The 18,692-nt window shown below is 39.3% G+C and overlaps 1 protein-coding gene across 6 annotated transcripts in view; it reads right to left on the bottom strand.

Moving 5' to 3' along the window:
• The window catches only part of LRP1B (LDL receptor related protein 1B), a 1,123,330-nt gene that overhangs the window by 618,066 nt on the left and 486,572 nt on the right, over window positions 1-18,692 (bottom strand). For all 6 annotated transcript variants that reach the window (XM_072122223.1, XM_072122226.1, XM_072122225.1 and 3 more), the window contains exon 6: window positions 11,192-11,449. In XM_072122223.1, coding sequence (XP_071978324.1) covers window positions 11,192-11,449 — 258 coding nt within the window. The remainder of the gene's footprint in view (window positions 1-11,191; window positions 11,450-18,692) is intronic.

The following is an 18,692-nucleotide window of genomic DNA, read 5'->3' as shown; positions in this document are numbered from 1 at the left end:
TTGCAGGCACCTTTGATAACTGTTACAGCTGTTTATAGTAGCCTGAGGCTAAAGTAAAGTAAATTACCAACATCCAGAAGTCCATAACTAGGGATCGTCTGTAATTCGGGTGTTGTTAAGTAGGGGAGCGCCTGTATATAAGACTCACAGAGAGATCAAATTACAGAACTCCATGGAGAGGAGAGGGGCAGTCTATGGAGAAAGGTAGGGGAGAGGAAAAATGTGCCACTACTCATAACAATGATACAACCGTCTACAACAATCAACAATCTATACATGATTTTCCAGCAGCTTATATTGGGTACTGTGCAGTGCACACGGCATCAAATAATATGAAACATCGAGATGCAGTTCATCCTCAAATAGGTAGTGGGCAGTAGAGAACATGCGAACCATAATGTAGCGTAGAGTTACTCCACTCAACAACCAACCACTTTATGTTTTTAGAGGTAAATTAATATTAAAGAAACCATACTGATTGGCTGAATATTCCATCCAATGATATGTACAAGAGAGCGGGACTGTCTTATTGCATACTGATAATAATCTTGAATTTGGAATTTTTTAATAAAATGTACAGAATTTTAGAATTAGTATACAGTGTCCTACAAAATAGCATCATAGTTTAGGGGGGGGTAGACTTCACAGAAGTTTAATTTAAGTTATTACATATTTTTGTAAGTCATAGACAATTGTGTCAGTGTTGTAAACACAATGTTGCTAACTTTTAAAAAAAAATCGGAGGATTTTAATTAAATATGACAGATTTCCAACCATATGGTTTTGGGAACAGAAACAAATCCCATCCCATAGATCATTAACAGTAACAGCAGATAGCAGCCAATTATCGTGTTTGGATAAGAGTGGTGACCGGCCGCTGCCAAGCCTCCCATTCCATTCACCACGTCAGATTCCTAAAAACTTTGATAACAGTTTGTCGTCATTTATTGAAATATTTTGTGTTTGTTTGGATGAACTCGTATCATCGTATTGTGCGGATTGGCATCAATGACTGATCAAAAGCAAACGGTTTCCAAGTAATGTTACAGGCGGAGCCGACCTTCCGATTCCAGCTCGTAATGGTTTTTTGTGCACACTTTAGGTTTGCATTGAAAATGTTTTACACATGTAAATTATAATTTTTTTCCTGCCAGGATTCATGCATAACACAAACACAAACAAAGACAACCATTATGCTCCTAATTCCTATGTAAGTGAATTTCTAGCTTGTTGCCAAATGATTATAAAATTATAATAGCGTCCCTCAAGCCTGCCATCTGAACCAAACAATAAAAAGAGATTTATAGCAATACACAGCGATTACAATCTTTTCTTAACAGCGTCTACTAAACGTGTCTCATAAATCTGCTCCGATTATAAATCAAAATGGAATCTTTTTTATTTTTTGTCATTTTTTTTCTTCTTTTTTTTTTCCTTGAGACTGAAGAATAATCTCGAGAATAAAGGAAAGTCTTTAGCTGCTGATCTGAAACTAAGAAGCGTAATCTGCTATTATTAATGAAAAACATCAAGAGCGCCACAGTCAAATGAGACTCAGTTGAGTATAATGTGACATGGCCATTCCGTCCTGCTATGCTTTACCAGTCTTAATTGTTCCACCCCAGGGAAATAACTGTATAGACTTTATAGCCTTTTATCATAATACTAACTCCTACTGCGCGGGCCGTCTCTACCTTGAGTCTCAATGTAAAATTACTTTCGCTGACAGTCGTGACGAGGCTTTGATATTTATTTCTTTTTCAAAAGAGGATGTCAGTAATTTTATCCTAATTTTATGACATATTTTATCCTAAGAGAGTCATTAGATGTGTTTGAAGAGTCTTTGGTTACTCAGTATGGAAGGTTATCGCTCTTACAGTATTCAATTGTTTTGTCAATCTTGGGTGTGGGGAAGGGAAAATAAAATTAAAATTCAGTGTTCTAATTGTTATGGACCTCATGGAATACTCCGTAACCAATTTTTGAGAAGTCAAAGTCAAGAACTCTCTTAGGCAGCAATACAAAAAGGGTTTAAAGGAAATCTACCATTTGAAATCTACTTTCCCAAGTAGATCCAGTGGCAGATTCCCGGGAGCAGCGTGATCTTGAATTTGTGTTTTATAAGCCCCTGTGTGGCCTCATTTGTCCCCAAAAATGTGTCTTTTATAATATGCAGATGAACTAAAAGGGCAACTGGGGTCATCTCCCAAGTCTTTGCCAGCTCAGAGGACCAAAAACTACTACCGTATAACATGCCCTCAGTAGTCCTGCTTAGACACCCCCTACACTACATTGGGGCAGATTTACTTACCCGGTCCATTTGCGTTCTCTGCGGTGGATTCGGGTCTTTCGGCGAATCACTAAGGCAGTTCCTCCGACGTCCACCAGGTGTCGCTGCTGCGCTGAAATCCGCCGAGGTCCGCCGGAGTTCATGATCCATTGCTGGGTGCAGCTAAGCGTGTGTCCAGCGACACTTTTTTTTAAAAAAAAGGCTGCGGTTTTTCTGAATCCGTCGGGTTTTCGTTCGGTCACGCCCCCCGATTTCTGGCGCGTGCATGATCGCGTGTGCCAAGAACCCAGGGCAATTCAGGGAAAATCGGCGCAAAACTGAAAAATTCAGGTAACCCGCCATAAAAACGCGATTCGGGCCCTTAGTAAATGACCCCCATTGTGTCTAAATCCATCTGCACCGGGACCAGGAATGGTTGAATCTGCCACTGGATCTACTTTGGTAAGTAGATTCTTAGTGGTCAATATCCTTTAAAAGTTCGATGGCATCAGTCACTTTATAGACACAAGGTTGCATTACAAATTTGCCATGACGTGATCGTTTTACTTCATATTAATGGCTTTTTTCAGTATTGATTATTTAAGCCGACATATTTGTCAAACTAAGAAGGAGAACGTGTAGAGGGTGGAGGACTTCAAACTTAGCAATATTACATCATTTAACCATTGGAGGTCAAAGAATGAATTTTGGCCTCCATCTAGTTGTCTAAGTACTTGGACAAGCGGGAAAGGTGCATTCACATGTTATACTCTAGGATTCAAAGTCTGACTCATCACTGGCACATCAGAAGATCTTCTGTCTATACACCTCCAACACACTGTACACAGAGCCTTTTTTAAGCTTTGCCATAGAACTGCATACCAGTTCAAAACTAGCAAGAATAAAAAATTATTTTAACACATTCATTTTGTTGGGCTTCATTCAAGGACTTGTGGTAATTCCACGATATTCCGGTTAGTGAGACTACAAGGGTCATTTTAGACTTCTAGAACAGTGGTTCTCAACCTGTGGGTCGTGAACCCAGCAGGGGTCGAACGACCAAAACACAGGGGTCGTCTAAAGCCTTTGGAGCCACGATTTTATTGTGTTTTTACTGCAAATCGCATGGTTTGGGGTCACCGCAACATGAGTAACTGTATTGCGGGGTCACAGCATTACAAAGGTTGAGAACCACTGTTCTAGAACCTTTACTGTCATCTCGAAGAAGACAACCCAAATACATTAGATGAGACAGTAGCCAAGCCAAGTAGCCAAGAATTTTGTGAGATCCATATTTTAAAGTGGTCTTACATCTTGAACCATAGGATAGGTCATTAAATGATAGTTAAGGGTATGAAACAGGTCATACTGGCAGACCAGATGTTTTTTTTACTGTGGACTAAGATGGAAGCAGCTCCATTCATAGTGTAATGGCCATCGTGGCCAAGTGTAGACACCGGTGTCATACACTTCAACAAGCAATTTTCTAGCAGTGAGGCAGGATGGGGTGAATATTTTTACGGACCATTGATGACACAAAGGAAGGGGTTATTGAATGATTGATGGCAGTTTTTGTGACTCAAAAATGTTGGCATGTATCATTGTATTTTCATATTTATAGCCTTTCACTTATCTTACCAATTTTTTGTAAGCAGAACGAAAAAGTGAGCAGTGGTTTGCTACAATTGTCTCTCTTGTTCATGAAGGTTTCGGTCCCATTAGCCAGCTACAGGTTGGCTACACCTGCCAGAAGTCCTGCTCAGAAAATCAGACTACATCAGGCCAAGTCCCAAAACACAACCATTTTTTTAAGAGGTCAGGCTACTTTCGGATGCCAAACTCTAGGTCTGTCTGATTGTTGGCAGGTATGAGATTTATTGGCATGTAAATGTATTTATATTTTATGCCAGGTAAGGAATTACTGCATAGCGGCCTCACATAATGAGGACGTGGGCAATTTTATTTTGGTGCCTGTTGATACCCAAGTATCACCTCGTCCAAGGGATTAACTATAAAATACAAAGATTAAACCTGCGTGAATGCACTAAATGTCGCTGCATTGGAAATCTTCCATTGGTGTCACCTGCAGAAAGGCAAAACTTTTTCAGTTGTGCCAGAAATCCTGCAGATATTTGGTATTTTAAAGAAAGTTTATTTTTACAGAAATAATATAATTAAATAAACAGAGCAAAATATATTGAAATTTTGGGGGAATGATTAAGTTTGGAAAATGGAAAAGTTCACAAAGTTCTTCCATTTTATAGGTGGCCACACATCTTGGATCCAGATATGTCCTTCTTTAAGTTTTCTCTTGTCGTGAATATTTTGAGATGAGTTGTGCATATATTCAACTTTGAAAACACTTAGATTAACTTTGATTAAATTCAATATTTGTCTTCAAAGAATTACATTATTCTGTTATTAATTTGTTAGAAAATATTGGATTAACAGATCCTTTCAACAACAGGGCAGGGTCAGTTTCAGATTCACCAAGTTTGCCCAAACCCTTAACAAAAGTTTGGTAACTTCCCCAATTGCCAGTGCTGGTGTCAAGCTGCCAAATGCTAGCGCCCATTTTCCTTGGGATAATTTCTACTCGTGACATCATCGGCATTTAAAGAGGTAGCACCCACAATCGATGTCAGCACTGATTGCAGGTGTTAACGGTAGGGGAGAGCCCAAACGTTGTACCTAAACCTCTGGCTGAACATAGTGGTTTAGGTCAGCTCATCTCTACCCTTCAACCATTAGAAAAAAGAACCAACTCTAGTGGTCTTCTAATATGGCTATTATTTGCTGGACACTTTGGATTCAATATTGTGTTACACTATGGGACAACAATAGGATGCTCTGGTATCTTGTTTGGATCATTCCATTCATTGTTGGACAAATTTAGGCTGACGTACTCTTAGCCTTAATAAATAAGAGGGAAACAAACTACTACTAGACTCCTCTGGCATTGACTTGTAGGTCCAAAGGATCAGGACCTTTAAAACTACAAATGCTTTTTGACCATGACATCTACCATAGCCAGGATAACCCTAATAATGAAATTTATGTGCAAAGATTGTTGGTTTCATCCAATTTACAGTATTAATTGAAAGTGTCTTAAAGGACACCTGCCATCTTAAATTAAAGCCCTTATTTCATCAAATATCTGTATTAGTCTAATTATCACCTTTCCATAACCTACATATGTGTTTTTTTTGTGTTCTGAAATACTTTTACAAATTATTATCCCAACTTGCCAGCTGAATATGCAAATGACCTCTAAACGGTCCAATCGAAAGAGCTATCGGAGGAGGGGACCAATTAGTCTGCTTTCCGCTGTTCCTACTCCCATTCCACCCCTTCACTCCTAGTCTCCCGCTTGCGCACATCCAACCGTTTGGAACTCTCCTTTGTGTCTTTTTTCCCTGCTGTGCACATGTCCTGAGAACTCCTGGCCAAGATCTCAACAGCGGTGGGTGATGGGAGTGGTGCTACTAACCAACCTAGGCAATGAGAGAAAATTTTAATAAATGGTGAGATACATTCTTGGAATGTTTCTAGGTATGGGGAGATGTGGCTTGAAGATGGTCATCAGGAAATAACTTGGGAGGCCTGGCACAGTGGGTGGCTGAGTACTGTTTATTATTCCTGTTCCTGATGATAGGTGTCCTTTAACTCTGTGATGCTTCAGAGTTATATCTAGACCAGACTTTAGCCTCAATTAAAGTTATCTGATCAACATCAGGTTGTATGAAGAGCAATCCAAGATATTGGGGCAGATTTATCAAGCTGTCTAAAAGTAAGAATGCTCTTAGTTACCCTTAGCAACCAAATACGCCTCAGCTTTTTTTTATACCAGTGCTCATGAATATTTTAATGGGGAGCTGTAATTGGGTTACAGCTTGATAAATCTTCCCCATTGTTCTCACCAAACCACTGCATATAGATTATGATCAATCAGCTCATTGATGAAACTGTAGGGCACATTTACTAAGGGTCCTGCAGCCGCGATTCCTTCAGGTTTTCCCAAATATTTCCGATTTGCACCATTTTGCACTGAATTGTTCCAGGCTTTGGCGCATGAGATTGGATTGTGGCGCACCGGTGCCGCAACAAAAGTCGGGGGAGCGTGGCCGTTAGACAACCTGATGGATACTGACAAACCGCGGAATTTAAAAAAAGAATTTGTGTCGCAAGATCAGCACTTAAATGCACCGGGAAGAAGAAGGTGAACTCCGGCGGACCTCAGCGCAGCAGCGACACCTGCTGGATATCGGACGCACAACCTTAGTGAATCCTGGCAGACCCGAATCCTCAGTGGACAACGTGTCATGGGATCGCGACTAGAATGGGTAAGTAAATGTGCTCTTTTATGTTTGTAGAGTATGAGATGCCCTACAAAGGGCTGCATAATAAATTTTAATCCATTACAAGTTATTTTGAAATAGGACATTTGGTAGGATTAATGATTAGGACCTCAATCTAATGCATGGATAAGATCAGGACAGTGTCACAAAAAGTATCAATCGTACAGTGTCCCATGGAAACACACTACTGAATATAGGCATCATATGTGTTCATTATATACTGCAATATCTAAAATGGGACTAATTACCAGCAAGGATTACAGTATTGTAATTCGTCAAGTTTAGCAGAAGAAATATCTCCAGGTAATATGCATGAATCAGATGTTGACAAGCCTTGGGAAGTTGGGACGTGTTTGTGATGTGAGATGACACAGCTTTAAGGCACACACACAGATCCAATAAGGAAACCCATTACACATGCAGATGAGGTGGCAAACATCTTTTCAGTGATGAATAAATGACATGTACTAATATGACGATGAGAGATCTGCCACGGATCAGGATCACTCGCATGTAAAATGCTAAAATAACCGTTGGGTTCATCATCTTATGCTTGGCTCAAATCAAGTAATAAATCTAGATTGGTCATTATTCTACGGGGGTTATGTATCATGAAATAACTTGGCTCCTTGGGGCAGTACTATGTCTGTCTTTGGAGCTCCGCTGCTCATCAGATTCATGAAAGTGGCTTTGGCCCTTTAGTAAATGTTCTTATGTTCTATATGTGTCTGAGATTTTTCTTTTAAAAAGGCATAAAATGCACCATAAGTCGCATCACACACATCAGGGGCCGGAGTGACTTTGCAACTTTTTTGCGACTTTTTTAAAAAGTCCCGAGTCATGAATCTGGCTTTGCACAGTAGTTCTATGTTTACGCCAGTATAGTGAAGAGGCCGGAATAGTCTATATTTTTTTGTGGCTTTTATATGTCAAAAATTCCAGCAAAACCAATGATAAATCTCCCCCCTATGTGTTATTCCTGTAAATAAAGAAGCTAATTGGTAAACTACGAGTGACATTGTGGTGGGACTCAATCCAACGTCGCTTCGGCCACTTGTCTAGTAAGTGGTGGACTTTTGTTCAGAACAATAGGATGGTGCACCTCAATGTCATATGCTTCCACCCTATAATATGTGGAAGTGTGAATAGGAGGATAGTGGAGTCACTGGGGCACATTTACTAAGGGTCCGAATGCCGCACTTTCGTCGGGTTTCCGGAATATTTCCGTTTTGTGGCGAATTGCCCCAGGTTTTTGGCGCACCCGATTGGATTTTTGCGCATCCGCGCCGGCTTGCATGTGACAGAAATGGGGGGCGTGGCTGTCGGACAACCCGATGGATTTGGACAAACCGCAGAATTTAAAAAAAGATTTGCGTCGCAAGATCAAGAACTTACATGCACCAGGAAGAAGCACATGAACCCCGGCGGACCTCGGCGCAGCAGCGACACATGCAGGAACTCAGACACACGATCTTAGTGAATCGTGCCGGACCCGAATCCTCATCGGACAACACACTGCAGGGCCGCGACTGGACCAGGTAAGTAAATCTGCCCCATTATCGAGAGGACAGTTGTAGATGTCTCTTCAGTACATTCCATCAATAGGTACATTACAAAAATTAATAGCAGCCATATTTTCTTGGTGTTCCTGACAAATTTACTGAAAATTCCCTTGATTTCTTTTGCTTCTTACATGACAATCACAACAAAGTAAGAGCCGGTTGTGCTAAACCCGCACTCTATGATGTTTACATGTTGACTGTCAGATCGATGACAACCGAGTTCAGAAAAAGCCGGTTCATGGCATAACAATGTCAGTCACACTGTAACAGATAGCTAGAGGGAGAGCACACCCCCCTCTAAGGGAATAAAAAGGTAGGCATGACAGATAAAAGTCACGACGGAATCGGCTTTTAACAACATAGAAGAGACAAGTGCAAGAGAAATAGTCAACCAAGATCAAGGTCAAATATACACTGGGGATGAAAAAAGATCTCAATAGACATGGCACCCATCAAAAGACAGTATATACTAGTAATATACCCTCAGTTATGAGTATTATATGGATCTGTTATGGAGAGACACAAAGATGAAAAACACAAGTTTCAAGTGTTGGCCATCACCAAATCTGTTTGTACCAAATACATTCCAAAAAATTCCCTGTTCAAGGTCCTTTAGTCTACTATGAAATGACTCTTTAATGCCCTACTGAGGATTTTGTAAGTACAGTATCCAATCACTAAGGTCACTAACCTACTCTAGAAGATCACTGGAGGTCAAACAGTTCCTACTGAGGGTTTTTAGCCTTTAGCGGGTTGTTTGTTGCAGTTGCTTTCCGGTGTACAGTATATGGATTACAATTGGACCAACTTAGGCCCTGGTGGCTACTGCCACTTCAATCTACTGAAGGATTTCAGTCTAAATCGGCAAAACATTTCGTATAATGATAACTTCCTCTATTGGGACATACTGGGGGTGGATAGAGCCACGTTCTGGCAATATTGTAACTTTCATATAAACATACAGATGTTTAGGGACCACATATTCAGAATATTTATTGTATCCATGGTGATTTGGTACTGGTTTTCCCTGTAGCGAGGATACAAGTTCAGGATAAGAAGTGGTCACTTCATTTAGGATACATATTGGTGCTGGGGAAAAGTTGTTGTTTTTTACTTAATTGGTTAAAATTAAAAAAAAAATAATTAATTTAAAAAAAAAACCCATTGAAATGCAGACAAAAATATCTTTCCCCTTGTTTTTGGATTGAATCCAGTTAATCTTTAAAATTAGTTTACTGAAACAAATTTTACATTCATTTAGGGAATTGCTAAGCAACTGACGGAACCTGCCAGTGGTGCGGCTTCACTTGACTCAATCTTTTCAGTTTGTCTTAAGAAGTAAAATTGCAATAGATATGGAAAATTCTGTTAAGGGCCTTAAAAATTTTTAAATCTTTTTAGGATTAGATGAGATCACTCACTGGGCCAACAGTGTATCAAGTCACCTCTTGTTTGGGTACATATTGGCCTACATTGAACTAAAAAAATATCCTAGTGTAAGGGTCAAAGAAAAAATAAACCACCTAAGGTCCACCCAATCCCAATATCTTAATCCCCTAATACTTTACAGCTGCTGCAGTAAACACCACTGGCCAGCTCCGCCTTCTGAGAATAAAATTGGGCAGATTTACTAATAACATCTGAGATTTAGAAAAACTTTTAAAAATCAGATTTTTCAAAATGGCCGACATAATAAATCTGGCAAATCTTTAAACTATCCAACTTTATGACAGTTATTTGTCAGAACCATTTACAAAGAAAATTAAGCCACAATTTAGAAGCAATTTTTGGCACATTGAGGTTCAGCTTCAGCCCCACTTCCTTGTTAAAGGGCTATTCCCATAAGGGCATTCACACTTAATTAAATTTATTTGCCATATATAAACACTTCTCAATTAGATGTTATTAAAAAAGGTTCCTGTGTGAAGATAATTTCTCATAAATGTAGTCATGTTTTCCCATAGACAGAAGATAGCTTCCTTGGATATGACCACCCTGGCAGTGCTATCGTACCTTGCCTGATCACACAGGTGCACGGCTCGTTATGTGACACAGCTCTGATTACTCTCTGTGATACTAACGAGCCGTGCACCTGTGTGACCATGGTCAGATTTCCATCCACTGGAAATAAACATAGAAGCTTCCTGTAGAAGGACAGCAAGCAGAGATCTAGAAAACCGCAAGGAATTGATACAGAGGGGCTAATTTATTAAGGGTTCATATGGCACACTTTTGTCGGATCCAGAATATTTCCATTTAGCGCCGAATTGCACCGGAAATTTTGTCACGCATGATCGGATTTTGCCGCATCGGCGCCGGCTTGCATGCAACAGACATCGGGGGGCGGGCAATAGGACAACATGACGGATTCGGACAAACCGCGGAATTTAAAAAAGGAAATGTGTCACACACTTACATGCACCAGGAAGAAGAAGGTGAACTCCGGCGCAGCAGCGACACCTGCAGGAACTTGGCCGCACAATGTTAGAGAATTGCGCCGGACCCGAATCCCCGTCGGACAACGCGCCGCTGGATCGCGACTGGACCGGGTAAGTAAATGTGCCCCAGAGAGTATATTGGAAAAATGTATCATTTTTATCATGCAAAAGATTACATTTGTTTGCCAAAATTAGAATGTCCGTTTAGGTCCTCCCAATTGACCTTATTTATCAGCAGTAGTGGTCGAGTGGCTCGTGGCCACCAAACAGAGTTCTTGCTGCTGCCGAGAAAAATAGGCATTTCTAAAAAAAAAACTAAAAAAAACCCCCAAAAAAACAAAAAAGATACCTCCCCTTTAAGCACCAGATTCATATCAATTCTAGGGTCTTCTAGGGTCAGGGAGGTCACGCTGGAATTAATACTTCTACATCGGCCACACAGTATAAATGTTCTTATTCGCTGCCCCACAAGAATCTTCCACGAGTTTATTATCCTTGTTATATTGTTTCATATTTTCATTATTATTATATATATATTTTTATATATTTGATTGTGCTACTCACTGTGGAGATACTGTGATATGTGTATTGTTCTCTCCTCCGTGAAGGTCCCGGCCTTGGTGATTTTCTGGCACTTTAGTTGGTACGAAGACTTTTTGGATTCGATCCAGCAAACTGTGTTTTCGTCGTAAAAAAAATCCAGCGTGTGAATTCCATTTGCATTTCCAGAACTCCTGTTGAGCGCTCGGCCCCCATTAATATCCAGCACTTCAATGATTTCAGAGTTTGCAATCAGAAGAAGCGGAGGTCTGTCAGCGGGCTCTAGGATTAAACATAATGCAATCATAAGTATTAATCTCAAAGCAAATCTGCATATCACATTGTGTGAGCCAGAAATAGGGAATCGGACTATAACACTGGATGCACCGTATTCCCAGGATTTACATTACTAATACTATTAATTGAAGTGATATATAGTTCTTAAAGGCATCATAACATCACTGTGTGTATTATCCCTGTACTGTAACATATCTGTGTATTATCCCTGTGCTGTGACATCACTGTGTGTATTATCCCTGTACTGTGACATCACTGTGTGTATTATCCCTGTACTGTGACATCACTGTGTGTATTATCCCTGTACTGTGACATCACTGTGTGTATTATCCCCTGTACTGTGACATCACTGTGTGTATTACCCCTGTACTGTGACATCACTGTGTGTATTATCTCTGTACTGTGACATCACTGTGTGTATTATCCTTGTACTGTGACATCACTGTGTGTATTATATCTGTACTGTGACATGACTGTGTGTATTATCCCTGTACTGTGACATCACTGTGTGTATTATCTCTGTACTGTGACATCACTGTGTGTATTATCCCTGTACTGTGACATCACTGTGTGTATTATCCCTGTACTGTGACATCACTGTGTGTATTATCTCTGTACTGTGACATCACTGTGTGTATTATCCTTGTACTGTGACATCACTGTGTGTATTATCCCTGTACTGTGACATCACTGTGTGTATTATCCCTGTACTGTGACATCACTATGTGTATTATCTCTGTACTGTGACATCACTGTGTATTATCCCTGTACTGTGACATCACTGTGTGTATTATCCCTGTACTGTGACATCACTGTGTGTATTATCCCTGTACTGTGACATCACTGTGTGTATTATCTCTGTACTGTGACATCACTGTGTGTATTATCCCTGTACTGTGACATCACTGTGTGTATTATCCCTGTACTGGGACATCACTGTGTGTATTATCCCTGTACTGTGACATCACTGTGTGTATTATCCCTGTACTGTGACATCGCTGTGTGTATTATCTCTGTATTGTGACATCACTGTGTGTATTATCCCTGTACTGTGACATCACTGTGTGTATTATCCCTGTACTGTGACATCACTGTGTGTATTATCTCTGTACTGTGACATCACTGTGTGTATTATCCCTGTACTGTGACATCACTGTGTGTATTATCTCTGTACTGTGACATCACTGTGTGTATTATCTCTGTACTGTGACATCACTGTGTGTATTATCTCTGTACTGTGACATCACTGTGTGTATTATCTCTGTACTGTGACATCACTGTGTGTATTATCCATGTACTGTGACATCACTGTGTGTATTATCCATGTACTGTGACATCACTGTGTGTATTATGCTGTACTGTGATATCACTGTGTGTATTACCCCTGTACTGTGACATCACTGTGTGTATTATCCTGTACTGTGACATCACTGTGTGTATTATCCCTGCACTGTCACATCACTGTGTGTATTATCCCTGTACTGTGACATCACTGTGTGTATTATGCTGTACTGTGATATCACTGTGTGTATTACCCCTGTACTGTGACATCACTGTGTGTATTATCCTGTACTGTGACATCACTGTGTGTATTATCCCTGCACTGTCACATCACTGTGTGTATTATCCCTGTACTGTGACATCACTGTGTGTATAATCCCTGTACTGTCACATCACTGTGTGTATTATCCCTGCACTGTCACATCACTGTGTGTATTATCCCTGTACTGTGACATCACTGTGTGTATTATCCCTGTACTGTGACATCACTGTGTGTTTTATCCCTGTACTGTGACATCACTATGTGTATTATCCCTGTACTGTGACATCACTGTGTGTATTATCCCTCTACTGTGACATCACTGTGTGTATTATCCCTGTACTGTGACATCACTGTGTGTATTATCCCTCTACTGTAACAGCCCGGTGCGGCTCCGGAGCATGCAGATACACCATGCCCCCCTAGCGTAGAGGTGGTAAAAAGGTCAAACTAATCATAAGTACCTGCAAAAACTCAGCATCTGCCATTCTTTCAGGGTCTCTTTGACCCTAGCGAGTTGCAGAATCCCTTATAAATATCCTCCATGGGGAGATTTATCAGAAGTGTCTGAGGTAAAACTGTTCTAGTTGCCCATGGAAACCAATCAGAGATCAGCTTTCATTTTATAAACAGCTGTAGGAAAATGAAACCTGAGCTCTGATTGGCTGTAATAGGTAGATTATTAATAAAAAACTAAGCTGTAATCCAAAATTCATGTGGAAAAAAAACATGTTTATACTTTATTCACCAAAAATAAAGGATCCTGAATAGGGTCTGAAACATCACACTTGGGACCACATTTATCACTTTTGTGCGCCTAAATGTAGTAGTTGTGTAGTGTATGTATTGTCTGTATTATCTGCACTAGTGTCTGCAGTGTATGTAGTGTCTGTATTATCTGTACTAGTGTCTGCAGTGTATGTAATGTCTGTATTATATGTACTAGTGTCTGCAGTGTATGTAGTGTCTGTATTATCTGTACTAGTGTCTGCAGTGTATGTAGTGTCTGTATTATCTGTACTAGTGTCTGCAGTGTATGTAGTGTCTGTATTATCTGTACTAGTGTCTGCAGTGTATGTAATGTCTGTATTATCTGCACTAGTGTCTGCAGTGTATGTAGTGTCTGTATTATCTGTACTAGTGTCTGCAGTGTATGTAATGTCTGTATTATCTGTACTAGTGTCTGCAGTGTATGTAGTGTCTGTATTATCTGTACTAGTGTCTGCAGTGTATGTAATGTCTGTATTATCTGCACTAGTGTCTGCAGTGTATGTAGTGTCTGTATTATCTGTACTAGTGTCTGCAGTGTATGTAGTGTCTGTATTATCTGTACTAGTGTCTGCAGTGTATGTAGTGTGTGTATTATCTCTACTAGTGTCTGCAGTGTATCTAATGTCTGTATTATCTGTACTAGTGTCTGCAGTGTATGTCGTGTCTGTATTATCTGTACTAGTGTCTGCAGTGTATGTAATGTCTGTATTATCTGTACTAGTGTCTGCAGTGTATGTAATGTCTGTATTATCTGTACTAGTGTCTGCAGTGTATGTAATGTCTGTATTATCTGTACTAGTGTCTGCAGTGTATGTAATGTCTGTATTATCTGTACTAGTGTCTGCAGTGTATGTAATATCTGTATTATCTGTACTAGTGTCTGCAGTGTATGTAATGTCTGTATTATCTGTACTAGTGTCTGCAGTGTATGTAATGTCTGTGTTATCTGTACTAGTGTCTGCAGTGTATGTAATGTCTGTATTATCTGTACTAGTGTCTGCAGTGTATGTAATATCTGTATTATCTGCACTAGTGTCTGCAGTGTATGTAGTGTCTGTATTATCTGTACTAGTGTCTGCAGTGTATGTAATGTCTGTATTATCTGTACTAGTGTCTGCAGTGTATGTAGTGTCTGTATTATCTGTACTAGTGTCTGCAGTGTATGTAATGTCTGTATTATCTGCACTAGTGTCTGCAGTGTATGTAGTGTCTGTATTATCTGTACTAGTGTCTGCAGTGTATGTAGTGTCTGTATTATCTGTACTAGTGTCTGCAGTGTATGTAGTGTGTGTATTATCTCTACTAGTGTCTGCAGTGTATCTAATGTCTGTATTATCTGTACTAGTGTCTGCAGTGTATGTCGTGTCTGTATTATCTGTACTAGTGTCTGCAGTGTATGTAATGTCTGTATTATCTGTACTAGTGTCTGCAGTGTATGTAATGTCTGTATTATCTGTACTAGTGTCTGCAGTGTATGTAATGTCTGTATTATCTGTACTAGTGTCTGCAGTGTATGTAATGTCTGTATTATCTGTACTAGTGTCTGCAGTGTATGTAATATCTGTATTATCTGTACTAGTGTCTGCAGTGTATGTAATGTCTGTATTATCTGTACTAGTGTCTGCAGTGTATGTAATGTCTGTGTTATCTGTACTAGTGTCTGCAGTGTATGTAATGTCTGTATTATCTGTACTAGTGTCTGCAGTGTATGTAATATCTGTATTATCTGTACTAGTGTCTGCAGTGTATGTAATGTCTGTATTATCTGTACTAGTGTCTGCAGTGTATGTATTGTCTGTATTATCTGTACTAGTGTCTGCAGTGTATGTAATGTCTGTATTATCTGTACTAGTGTCTGCAGTGTATGTAATGTCTGTATTATCTGTACTAGTGTCTGCAGTGTATGTAGTGTCTGTATTATCTGTACTAGTGTCTGCAGTGTATGTAATGTCTGTATTATCTGTACTAGTGTCTGCAGTGTATGTAGTGTCTGTATTATCTGTACTAGTGTCTGCATTGTATGTAGTGTCTGTATTATCTGTACTAGTGTCTGCAGTGTATGTAATGTCTGTATTATCTGCACTAGTGTCTGCAGTGTATGTAGTGTCTGTATTATCTGTACTAGTGTCTGCAGTGTATGTAGTGTCTGTATTATCTGTACTAGTGTCTGCAGTGTATGTAGTGTGTGTATTATCTCTACTAGTGTCTGCAGTGTATCTAATGTCTGTATTATCTGTACTAGTGTCTGCAGTGTATGTAGTGTCTGTATTATCTGTACTAGTGTCTGCAGTGTATGTAATGTCTGTATTATCTGTACTAGTGTCTGCAGTGTATGTAATGTCTGTATTATCTGTACTAGTGTCTGCAGTGTATGTAATGTCTGTATTATCTGTACTAGTGTCTGCAGTGTATGTAATATCTGTATTATCTGTACTAGTGTCTGCAGTGTATGTAATGTCTGTATTATCTGTACTAGTGTCTGCAGTGTATGTAATGTCTGTGTTATCTGTACTAGTGTCTGCAGTGTATGTAATGTCTGTATTATCTGTACTAGTGTCTGCAGTGTATGTAATATCTGTATTATCTGTACTAGTGTCTGCAGTGTATGTAATGTCTGTATTATCTGTACTAGTGTCTGCAGTGTATGTATTGTCTGTATTATCTGTACTAGTGTCTGCAGTGTATGTAATGTCTGTATTATCTGTACTAGTGTCTGTAGTGTATGTAATGTCTGTATTATCTGTACTAGTGTCTGCAGTGTATGTATTGTCTGTATTATCTGCACTAGTGTCTGCAGTGTATGTAGTGTCTGTATTATCTGTTCTAGTGTCTGCAGTGTATGTAATGTCTGTATTATCTGTACTAGTGTCTGCAGTGTATGTAATGTCTGTATTATCTGTACTAGTGTCTGTAGTGTATGTAGTGTGTGTATTATCTGTACTAGTGTCTGCAGTGTATGTAATGTCTGTATTATCTGTACTAGTGTCTGTAGTGTATGTAATGTCTGTATTATCTGTACTAGTGTCTGCAGTGTACGTAATGTCTGTATTATCTGTACTAGTGTCTGCAGTGTATGTAGTGTGTGTATTATCTGTACTAGTGTCTGCAGTGTATGTAATGTCTGTATTATCTGTACTAGTGTCTGCAGTGTATGTAGTGTGTGTATTATCTGTACTAGTGTCTGCAGTGTATGTAATGTCTGTATTATCTGTACTAGTGTCTGCAGTGTATGTAATGTCTGTATTATCTGTACTAGTGTCTGCAGTGTATATAGTGTCTGTATTATCTGTACTAGTGTCTGCAGTGTATGTAATGTCTGTATTATCTGTACTAATGTCTCAGTGTATGTAATGTGTGTATTATCTGTACTAGTGTCTGCAGTGTATCTCATGTCTGTATTATCTGTACTAGTTTCTGCAGTGTATGCAGTGTGTCTATTATCTGTTCTAGTGTCTGCAGTGTCTGTAATGTCTGTATTATCTGTACTAGTGTCTGCAGTGTATGTAATGTCTGTATTATCTCTTCTAGTGTCTGCAGTGTCTGTAGTGTATTTAATGTGTGTATTATATGTTCTAGTGTCAGCAGTGTATGTAATGTCTGTATTATCTGTACTAGTATCTGCAGTGTATGTAATGTCTGTATTATCTGTACTAGTGTCTGCAGTGTATGTAGTGTCTGTATTATCTGTACTAGTATCTGCAGTGTATGTAATGTCTGTATTATCTGTACTAGTATCTGCAGTGTATGTAATGTCTGTATTATCTGTACTAGTGTCTGCAGTGTATGTAGTGTCTGTATTATCTGTACTAGTGTCTGCAGTGTATGTAATGTCTGTATTATCTGTACTAGTGTCTGTAGTGTATGTAATGTCTGTATTATCTGTACTAGTGTCTGCAGTGTATGTATTGTCTGTATTATCTGCACTAGTGTCTGCAGTGTATGTAGTGTCTGTATTATCTGTTCTAGTGTCTGCAGTGTATGTAATGTCTGTATTATCTGTACTAGTGTCTGCAGTGTATGTAATGTCTGTATTATCTGTACTAGTGTCTCAGTGTATGTAATGTGTGTATTATCTGCACTAGTGTCTGCAGTGTATCTCATGTCTGTATTATCTGTACTAGTTTCTGCAGTGTATGCAGTGTGTCTATTATCTGTTCTAGTGTCTGCAGTGTCTGTAATGTCTGTATTATCTGTACTAGTGTCTGCAGTGTATGTAATGTCTGTATTATCTCTTCTAGTGTCTGCAGTGTCTGTAGTGTATTTAATGTGTGTATTATATGTTCTAGTGTCAGCAGTGTATGTAATGTCTGTATTATCTGTACTAGTATCTGCAGTGTATGTAATGTCTGTATTATCTGTACTAGTGTCTGCAGTGTATGTAGTGTCTGTATTATCTGTACTAGTATCTGCAGTGTATGTAATGTCTGTATTATCTGTACTAGTATCTGTAGTGTATGTAATGTCTGTATTATCTGTACTAGTGTCTGCAGTGTATGTAGTGTCTGTATTATCTGTACTAGTGTCTGCAGTGTATGTAATGTCTGTATTATCTGTACTAGTGTCTGTAGTGTATGTAATGTCTGTATTATCTGCACTAGTGTCTGCAGTGTATGTATTGTCTGTATTATCTGCACTAGTGTCTGCAGTGTATGTAGTGTCTGTATTATCTGTTCTAGTGTCTGCAGTGTATGTAATGTCTGTATTATCTGTACTAGTGTCTGCAGTGTATGTAATGTCTGTATTATCTGTACTAGTGTCTGTAGTGTATGTAGTGTATGTATTATCTGTACTAGTGTCTGCAGTGTATGTAATGTCTGTATTATCTGTACTAGTGTCTGTAGTGTATGTAATGTCTGTATTATCTGTACTAGTGTCTGCAGTGTATGTAATGTCTGTATTATCTGTACTAGTGTCTGC

The sequence above is a fragment of the Engystomops pustulosus genome, chromosome 8 (genome assembly GCF_040894005.1).
Source record: "Engystomops pustulosus chromosome 8, aEngPut4.maternal, whole genome shotgun sequence".
In the NCBI taxonomy this organism is placed as follows: Eukaryota; Metazoa; Chordata; class Amphibia; order Anura; family Leptodactylidae; genus Engystomops; species Engystomops pustulosus.
The sequence above is the reverse complement of the archived record's forward strand: the minus strand, read 5'-3'. Positions and strand labels throughout refer to the sequence as shown.